This window comes from Micromesistius poutassou, assembly GCF_964030765.1.
Source record: "Micromesistius poutassou genome assembly, chromosome: 1".
Lineage (NCBI taxonomy): Eukaryota > Metazoa > Chordata > Actinopteri > Gadiformes > Gadidae > Micromesistius > Micromesistius poutassou.
In genome coordinates this window covers 4,198,075-4,208,074 of record NC_140271.1, presented here as the reverse complement: position 1 = coordinate 4,208,074, position 10,000 = coordinate 4,198,075, and the positions used below count along the sequence as shown (strand labels likewise).

At 45.9% G+C, this 10,000-nt stretch overlaps 1 protein-coding gene across 1 annotated transcript; it reads left to right on the top strand.

Annotated features, from left to right (window-relative positions):
• Positions 1 to 696: 696 nt before the first annotated feature.
• On the top strand, positions 697 to 8,963 carry LOC311366907 (retinol dehydrogenase 8-like). Its single transcript, XM_084485684.1, has 6 exons — positions 697 to 1,136; positions 3,167 to 3,328; positions 3,876 to 4,055; positions 4,633 to 4,726; positions 6,587 to 6,770; positions 8,037 to 8,963. The coding sequence occupies exons 1-6, from the start codon at positions 1,031 to 1,033 to the stop codon at positions 8,262 to 8,264; spliced, it is 954 nt and encodes a 317-aa protein (XP_084341810.1). The 5' UTR covers positions 697 to 1,030; the 3' UTR covers positions 8,265 to 8,963.
• Positions 8,964 to 10,000: the final 1,037 nt, after the last annotated feature.

Sequence of the window (10,000 nt, the reverse complement as noted above, 5' to 3'; positions counted from 1 at the left end):
TGCCCTCCAATGAAACTTAGTGGACTGGCCCTGCATGTGTGTGTGTGTGTGTGTGTGTGTGTGTGTGTGTGTGTGTGTGTGTGGAGACCCTCTGTGAGAACACTGGGCAAAGTTACACAATGTTTTAATCTAACTCGACTGTAATACTTTGATCCCATAATCACATTACAAACATTTAGTAACAGCAGTTGGAATCCAGACAAAACCATAAAGACATCATTACAGTAGATCCATGTTCAATTTAGAATATAATTTAGAATAATAAAAGTTCTGGTGTAACTTGTAACTTACAAATCAAAAGTGAAACATGAAAGTGGTTTATATGATCCGTATAATGCATTTATTTGCACTAGATTTGGTCCTACGCGTTAACACTTCTCACCGCCAGATGGCAGTATAATTCCGTAAATAAGTGTAAAAAGTAGTGGCTAATTTTGCAACATTATTGACTCAGGAACCAAAGTAAGTGAGACGTTGTTTTGGCTTATTATTATGGCTAAATAAACATTTATTTCTTAAACGAGAAAAAGTGTTTTTTCATTCAATTCAAATGGATTAGCCTCTAGCATATGTTACTGATTTGTTCTACTATTTGGTTGATCAATCCGTTTTTCTTGGAAGAAACTGTATTACATTCTGAATCCTATGCACTGTAAACACCACATTTGTAAATAGACCGACGCGCAGCGCAAGAGACACGCACTATCCCCCTCCAAGTCTCTTCTTCGGCTCCTCTCACATGCGCGCAAGAACCCAACCGTTCTCAGAGATTAACCACAAAAATACCTGCGAGCAGGCGGCCCCTTATCAAATGTAAACCTCTTTGTCAAACGTGTTTACAAGATGCGGCGTCTTTCTCTTATTGATTTGGCATAGTGGGCATGTGACTGGGGAATTAAGGCGCTCACATGGCTGCTGTACTACATGATCCGCTTTAGTTTTTTAAAGGTCGGTGATCGGTCTCCCCAAGCAGCAACCATACGAAGCAGAGGACTGGGCTACTAAAACACACCGCCTTTCTGGACAAGTCATGGCGAACAGTGGGCAAAAAGTTGTGTTGATCACCGGTTGCTCCTCCGGCATCGGGTTACGAATCGCCGTCACGCTGGCCAAAGATGAAAAGAAGCGCTACCATGGTAAATGCGCCTCCTTTACCTTTTTTCCTTTGCGTAGATAAGTTGGGCTGTTTGAATCTTTCTTTGGCATGCAATTCGTTCAAAAACGCATTCACAACTTATTTTGAGTTCAATCCTAGGTCTAACAATTCCCATATGGGCGCGCATGCCTGCCTCACAGCTAATAACCTCATTTATAACACGCATTGCAATATAGCAGGGCTACCCTAACGATAATCAAACCATATCCTATTGTGAGGACTCGGATTTGGGTCTGCTTTGATTCAACCATTATCATCTGAAAGCGCAGTTTCCTGGGTTGGCTACGGCTGTGCAAGGATGCCTCTAGCCAGTCGGGGGACCATAAAAGACTCTGCTGCCAGTTCTCTTTCAAGTGACTTCTCTCGCACAAAGACCTCTTTATCGCACTGAATTGTAGACTGCTGCTCTGGTTTAGTGCCGTGCCTAATGTGCCTATAGTTCCTTCACTGGAGCGAGTGTGGAAAGGGGGACAAAGTTTGGGACCTGTACAAGCGAGGGTTCACTCTAACGCAAGTCTTGTTTGAAGTCTTCATCGGAACTCAACAAGAGTTAAGGGTCGGATCTCGCCCCACTAGAAAGTTCATATCGTCGCATAGGGTTAAGTGCTTTTTCTGTACGTGTTTTTCTTGGGGGGGGGGATACTCGGCTCTGGGGAGCCATTGCCGTGAATTGGAACGAGACGATTAACTACTGCTCCCTTAAAACTGCTCTGAGTCGAATAATTCTAGCTGAACTTTGACCTGTTTCCAGGAAACACCAACTGAGCAGATGAAGTGATCAACGTTACTACTTATGGAGACTACATTAGGAAATCCACCAGAAATGAGTTATTACATCGCCCAGAGATTTTTAATGAGTGTCCTATAGCAGCCCGATTCAGATCAGCTCTAAAAACGTGCATGCAATGCAGTGTGGTTCTTACAAGAATGTTTAAGCTGCCCAGGAATAATTCCTCCAGGAGCTAGAAGAACAATGACCCTCTTGTTCGCCTCTTACTGGATACATAGCCTAAATCTCCATCTTGCTCCATGGACTCTCTGTTGGATTTTGTAATCATTACAAACTCTTTGCCTATGCAAATCCTGGCCAATTTGATGTCTGAGACAGCGAAGTTGAAGTGGAAGTACAGCCACTGGCATGTATCACTATTACCTATTAGCCTATTACCATTAATTATCTCCATGGGAAACCACAAGAAAGAAAATACAAAAAAAATACAAATATCCTCAAATAACTAGACCAACGCTTACTAAACCATGAATACTGTCTGTGCATTTTGATTGGGATCTTTGTCCTTGATATAGCGTCTATTGGGAGTATCAAGTTTCAAACCGACAAAGAAAAACAACTGTTCTCCCATCAACGTGTGATTAAGTAGTTGTTTACACCCGGCCGGTGGGCCATGGCCCATTGTGTAACAGCACCGTCTCCGTTCCCTAGGAGACAGGGTCACACAGGACATTGAGCAGGGCCACTGTAAACGCAGAGAGGGAGAGAAGGGTCAACAATGTGCTGATAGCTGCCATCACAGCAGATAATAGATAACGGCCTCACGTGTCTCACTAAGGTTGCCAGGCGGCTAAAGTTCAAAGAAAAATCAATAGTGCGGTCTCTAAAGTCTGCTGGGTGTGGTGACGCACGGGAACATTCGGACCTGCATTCTTTCTGTCACCAGCTCGTGCGTGTGTGTGTGTGTGAGTGTGTGTGCCTGTGTGTGTGTGAGTGTTAGTGCGTGTGTGTGTGTGCGTGTGTGTCTGTGTGTATGTGTGTGTGTGTGTGTGTGCCTGTGTCTGAGAGTGCGCGTGTGTGTGTGTGTGTGTGTTTGTCTGTGATGTTAATTAATCAACACCAAAAAAGTTCAAAATAAACCTTCCCCCAAGATGGGGCTCATTCGATTGCAGTTTGCGTGCGGGCTGCGCTTAGTGTACCTAGAATAAGGAAGGAGCTCATTATGTCTACGTCATTAACCCGATGACTCATGAGAACCCCCCCTGTCCCTTTCTGCCCAGTCATCGCCACCATGCGAGACCTGAAGAAGAAGGAGAAGTTGGTGGAGGCTGCGGGGGAGGCGTACGGGAAGAGCCTGACTCTGCTCCCGCTGGACGTGTGCAGCGACGACTCCGTCTCGCAGTGCATAAACAGCGTCAAGGACCGCCACGTCGATATCCTCAGTGAGTCGGGACCCGATGGGGAGCCCCACTGTACCAGCCTGAACTTTGGTCCTGTAATCTGCCCACGTCACGGCAGCTCGTTGACTGTAGTCAATGAGGGAAGTGTTGGATGACGTTTTTACCTCATGTCATCTTTGTCTGATCCTTCTCTAACATATATATAGATGGGTGTTGATGTTTCTAGAGCCGATGCATACATGAAACGCTTTTCTTTCTTCCCCATCCTGACTAGCAATTTAACATACAGTCTATCTCCCCCTCAACAGCCGCATACATGCTCAGTCCCACAGTGACACCCAGTGGCAACAAAATGAACTACACCATCCGGTTCCGTTTTCATAACCCGTTTATTTTCCCAATATAAAGTGACCGCATGCGACAAAGGGCATAAACAAAGCACTTTTATATGACATACGGTTCAACGCCTGGCTTACAAAAAAAGAGACAAACAGGGTGTGTCTCTTTCTTTGTAAGCCAGGCGTCGAACCCTATGTCGTGTAAAAGTGGCAGCCGTTGACGTTGGTTTTTCTGCACGTCTTCTCCACAGTTAACAACGCCGGCGTGGGGCTGCTGGGGCCCGTGGAGAGCATCAGCATAGAGCAGATGAAGAAAGTGTTTGAGACTAACTTCTTCGGCGTGGTGCGCATGATCAAAGAGGTCATGCCCGACATGAAGGCGAGGCGTTCCGGACACATCATCGTCATGAGCAGTGTCATGGGACTGCAAGGTATTCCCAGTAGGGCCCGTTTTGTGTGTGTGTGTGTGTGTGTGTGCGTGTGTGTGTGTGCGTGTGTGTGTGTGTGTGTGTGTGTGTGCGTGTGTGTATGTGTGTCTGTCTGTCTGTGTGTGTGTGTGTGTGTGTGTGTGTGTGTCTGTGTGTGTGTGTGTCTGTCTGTGTGTGTGTGTGTGTGTCTGTCTGTGTGTGTATGTGTCTGTGTGTCTGTGTGTGTGTGTGTGTGTGTGTGTGTGTGTGTGTGGGGGGGGGTCATAAACATTAAGTCCCTTAATTATTTTTTGTAACTCCAGAATGACCGTAACTGTTTTATATTTTGGGTACATTTTCTCAAAGCAATGCATCCTCCCAATATGAATTGAATGTACATTTTCAACTTGACTTAGAATAGCTTTGGTTTTTGTTCACTAAGGTCAAGTACTTGACCAGTCACCGATTTTCCGCCTCCTTTATTTTCCCTCCATGTATGAAATCTCAATCATCTGGTCTGTTGACACTATTTTCCACCAAGCCTGCTGCTGCTAAGTGAGTACTGGGCTGCAGACAGTGACAACATCTGTTGTTGTTCTAGGAGTGGTGTTCAATGACGTCTACACTGCCTCTAAGTTCGCCATGGAGGGATTCTGTGAATGCATGGCTGTGCAACTAATGAAGTTCAGTGTCAGGTCAGTGGCTTTTCCTCTGCTTCTCCTATAGCTCCTACAGCTCATGGAATGTGCATTTTGTTTGTTGTATTGTGTTGAGTTTTTGGGTCCACGGTTTAGCAGAGAGCAGAGAGTTTAGCAGAGAGTTTAGCAGATAGTTTAGTAGAGAGTTTAGTAGAGAGTAGAGAGTTTAGCAGAGAGTTTAGTAGAGAGTTTAGTAGAGAGTAGAGAGTTTAGTAGAGAGTTTAGCAGTGAGTTTAGCAGATAGTTTAGTAGAGAGTTTAGTAGAGAGTTTAGCAGATAGTTTAGTAGAGAGTTTAGTAGAGAGTTTAGCAGATAGTTTAGTAGAGAGTTTAGCAGATAGTTTAGTAGAGAGTTTAGTAGAGAGTTTAGTAGAGTTTAGTAGAGAGTTTAGTAGAGTTTAGTAGAGAGTTTAGCAGAGAGTTTAGTAGAGAGTTTAGTAGAGTTTAGTAGAGAGTTTAGTAGAGAGTTTAGTAGAGTTTAGTAGAGAGTTTAGCAGAGAGTTTAGTAGAGAGTTTAGTAGAGAGTAGATAGTTTAGTAGAGAGTTTAGTAGAGAGTTTAGCAGAGAGTTTAGTAGAGAGTAGAGAGTTTAGTTGAGAGTTTAGTAGAGTTTAGTAGAGTTTAGTAGAGAGTTTAGTAGAGCATTTAGTAGAGAGTAGAGAGTTTAGTAGAGTTTATGGGAGCCATGATGGAAAGGAGGGAATCTGCCATATTGCTTGCAGAGAGATGCTGTGCTTTATTTTTGGTCCAAAGGTTAGAGGCAGAGAACAACATGTGTGTGACAAAACGCACAAACATGCAAAGGGCAAAAGGGTACAATTTATTATTTTGCAAAGAGATCGGTTGATATAGCAGGTTGAACGATTGATTTGTTAATGTTACGTTGAACTTCAATTCACAACATGAATTGAATTCAATCCATTCAAATATCAGTTTATGAGATGAGAAATGACGAAAGGAAACTGTGAAAAAGAATTTCCACAAATTAGCATCACCGCTCTGACCAATGAGAGCAGTGGAAAACCTGGCCAATGACGTCGCCCAAAGAGGGAAGTGTCTTTCAAACTGATCTGTCGCGTCGCGTGTGCTTCAGCATCACGTCCAACTCGCCGTCACACGCGCCCCCACAGGGCATGTCTTCAATGTAAAAATAACAATATCATCTTTTGTGCTCGATGAGTAGCTAGCGTTCACCTTCGACGATTTTATTTTTCATATTTTCTGCTGGATTGTGTGTGAGCAGCCTTCAACTGAGGACAAAGGGCAGCGTTTCCCCTCATAAGACGAGACGCTGGTGGCTCTGGTGGAGTTGGGAGACATTCCCATTCATATTGGAGTGGGGGCCTGGGCAATAAATCAATAAATGATCGTCTCGTGATAGACTTTTGATTAATATCAATATAAAACATGCACAATATATATCGATAAGAGACTGGACCACCGGATCTAGCAGCTGGGTTTGTTACACAAACACGGTTCCATACTTATATACAATATTTAAGTGTTTTTCATTGTTGTATCGACATTGGAGTATTTATCAATGAAGAACAGTGGAAGGTCATATTAAGTGTGAAACAGAAGTGTTTAAATCCAGCATGGTAATTCCTAGTCTTTTTAGGTCATTACGATTATCAATAGTTATCGATATCGATCAATATGATCGATATCGATGAAGTTATATCGTGACATGTCTTTCAGCCATATCGCCCCAGGCCTAAGTGGGAGTGGGGTTTGAACAGTTCTGCTCTCTCCTGGCTGCTCCACCACTCCTCCCCCCCTCCCCCCCCCGCCCCCTCCTCCCCCCCCGCCCCCCTCCTCTCTCTCCCCCCCCCCCCCCCCCCCCACCCCGTGCCATTCAGGTTGTCCATGATCGAGCCCGGCCCCGTCCACACGGAGTTTGAGACCAAGATGATGGCGGACGTGGCCAAGATGGAGTTCCCAGGCGTTGACGCAGACACAGTTCGCTACTTCAAAGACGTGTACCTGCCCTCCTCCATCGATATATTCGAGGCCATGGGCCAGACACCGGACGACATCGCCAAGGTGTGTGAACCAGACATTTTGGTCTTTCCAATGAAACAGTTAGCCTGGAAATCCAGAGCCACGTCTAGAACGCTGTAGGGTCAGGCAACCAGTGATGAAAACGGCCCGACTCGAGGGGCGGCACCAAGCACGCATTTGAAAATATCACTGCACGCAATTGATATTGTATTCTTACGACCAATCAGAAGAATACAAGGGGTGACGTATCCAGACCAGCAGAGCTAACCAATAGATAAGACAACGCTTTTGGCCCGCCTTTATCAGATGCACCAATGTGATTGGTTAATGTTCTGGGCCAGGGGAATCGGGGAGTGAGTATATTGCTCATTCCCCCGAGTGACTCGCTGAGTAAATTCAAATTGTGCTCTCGTGAGAACTCTGGATTACCCGGGTATGAAAAAGGGACAATATTGAGTGATTCTAATCGGTATCCACCGTCTATATTACCGGCATGTAATTAATTAATAAGTCTAATCAATTAGCATGTAATTAGTCTAATCAGTTAGCCTAGCTATTGCCAGACCAAGCTCAATCATAGATTGCACGCTGGTCTGGGGAGGCTGCTGTCATATTCTTCAGCACAAGAGGCGTGATCAACGGGCGTAGTTCAACTGACGCGCAATTGGCTGCTTGCCGTCGCTTCCATGTCGTCATTGTGTCAAACCAGCCAATAGCGCGCCAGGGGGAAAAGCCAGCTTGATGATTGGCTCCCGTAATAGCGAATCGGAAGCAGGAAGAACTGTATTTCTCTTCTCCAGACCCTGCTGCAGGGCGAATTCAAATCACCGGCAGAACGGGCTGGGGGGGTACCCAGTCTACTGTATTATCAGTATTACCATCTATGTAACCGGCATGTTATTAATACAGAGAATATTTAAAATAATATAACCTGACCCGTGGTACTGTGACTGTGTGTAGGTTGCTGGTTCGATCCCCGGCTCCTCCGAGTGTCGTGGTGTCCCTGAGCGAGACGCCTCACTTGCTCCTGATGAGCTGGCTGTCATCGTCTTATGACCCTATCCTGATGATGCCCAAGTCATTTGGTGACATTTGACCTCTGGGGGGGGGGGGCGTTGTTAGCAGCAGGTCTAATCCAGCCCTTAGAACGCAACTTCAACGTATTTTCATTGCGATAACCATTTGCCAACAGCTTTCATTGTACGTGAAATTACCGAGACATTGTCATCATGCAGCCACCTCACTGATTACGTTTGTCAGCCAGTATCTATGTATAAATGAGGACCCCTCACCCCTCCATCTCCGCAGTGCACCAAGAAGGTCATCGAGTCCAGCAGCCCGCGCTTCCGGAACCTCACCAACAGCCTGTACACGCCCATCGTGGCGCTGAAGTACGCCGACGAGACGGGCGGCCTGTCCGTCAACACCTTCTACAACCTGCTCTTCAACTTCGGGCCGCTCATGCACATCACCATGAGCATCCTCAAGTGCCTCACCTGCAGCTGCCTGCGGAGACGCACCGTCTCCCCCAACTGACCATCACCACCCCCCCCCCCCCCTACCCCCCCTCGCCCCCCACCCAGCCATCGCCATCGCCATCGTCGCCGTTGCCAACGACGACCGATTCCGGAACTTTCCCTCTGGAAGGGGGTGTAAAGGTGAACCAGGTAGACTACCAGTGATCTAATTCTCTTTTTATTTGGGGTGGGGGGGGGCGATTTGTCCAGAGATGCTGTCCGACGACACGCACAATTGCACAAAGATTGTCAAAGACAGGAGTGGGAATGCAGAATGACCTCAATGCGAAATACATGCACAGACATGCACAAACATGCGCACGGACACACACACCCACACACACACCTATGCACAGACCTACAGTCACATACATTGCAGCGATACTTGTATTACATAATTAAGATGAATCTGTGCCTTATTCATTACAACGTGAGACGTCTGAATATTATACTGTAAATGCTTTCGAATATAGCACACAGAGAATAAGTTATGAGTCCTGTGGACAAAAAAAGACTAAGCACAAATCAGACAAATTTACAGAGAGTAGATTTAAATTATACTGAAACCATATTAAAAGAGGTTGTATTTAACCAAATACTAAGACCCTGACAGGAATTAAAATAATAAATATATGTAGTTTATTTTGTTGTGTTTTTAATTTCAAGTTTAAGTATAGTGTTGACTAAGCAAAATATTGTTCACACAGTCATAACTGCTGTTAAATCTTTATTTTCATTTATTTTTAAATTCGTGAATTTGTGTTGTTTTTAAAAGTATTACGAGAGAGGTGGGTTGAGTATCTGATTTGGAATGTAACAACTTACTTTCGAAATAAACACAATTTTGATTTACTTTCAACGTAATGTTTTCTATACGATTCTCTACGTGTCGGACATCAGGCGCACGAGGTTGGAAAAGCCCTGCACAACGTTTTATTCTTCCTGTACACTCCACCATCACCAGACGGGGGCAGTGTTTCATTGTATCCAGCGGCGGTGAGACAATGAGCCAGCATAATCACGACAGCGCTGTGATGGAATTTTCTTTAGGAGCATGAAAATGTGGAGTAGAGAGTTAAGTCCTCAGAGTGCGTGTGACAATAGAGAGATCCCCTCTCTGACCGCTGATTATGTCAGAGAATAGACAGAGTGCTGCGAGCGCGCCAGACGCAGATGGATGCCGTCGCAGACGGCGACCATAATTGCCGTGAAACAGAGTGTCTGCGTCCCATGATGCCTCCATTAAAGCGCGGCCTGGACGACCGCGTTGGACAATCCTGTCCTGTGCAAGCGCAAAGTGGATCACCTCGGAGACATTCGGAAAAAAACTAATTCAATTGTCGATGCCTTCGTATTTCTCTGCACGCACAGATGCCTGTGTGTGTGTGTGTGTGTGTCTGTGTGTGTGTATGTGTGTGTGTGTGTGTGTGTTCTTTTTGTGTGGGTGTGTGCGTACGCCATGTGTTTTGTTTTGTGCATGTGCATAACTTTGGGCCGAGCATGTGATCTGTTGATGGATATAAAGAGGTCATGGCCTGCTCTCCATCCACCCCCCCCCCCCCCCCTGCCACAACCCTCCCGGACCCAACCCCCCCCCCCCCCCCAGGACCCCACCCTCCTCTCACACACACACACACACACACACACACACACACACCCGGGCATTGTGCCGTGTGAGGGAATGTGACCTGGTTCCCATCCCGGCGGAGCGGGGTGATGACGCCCCGTTAATGACGGCCTCCTCAGACACACTGC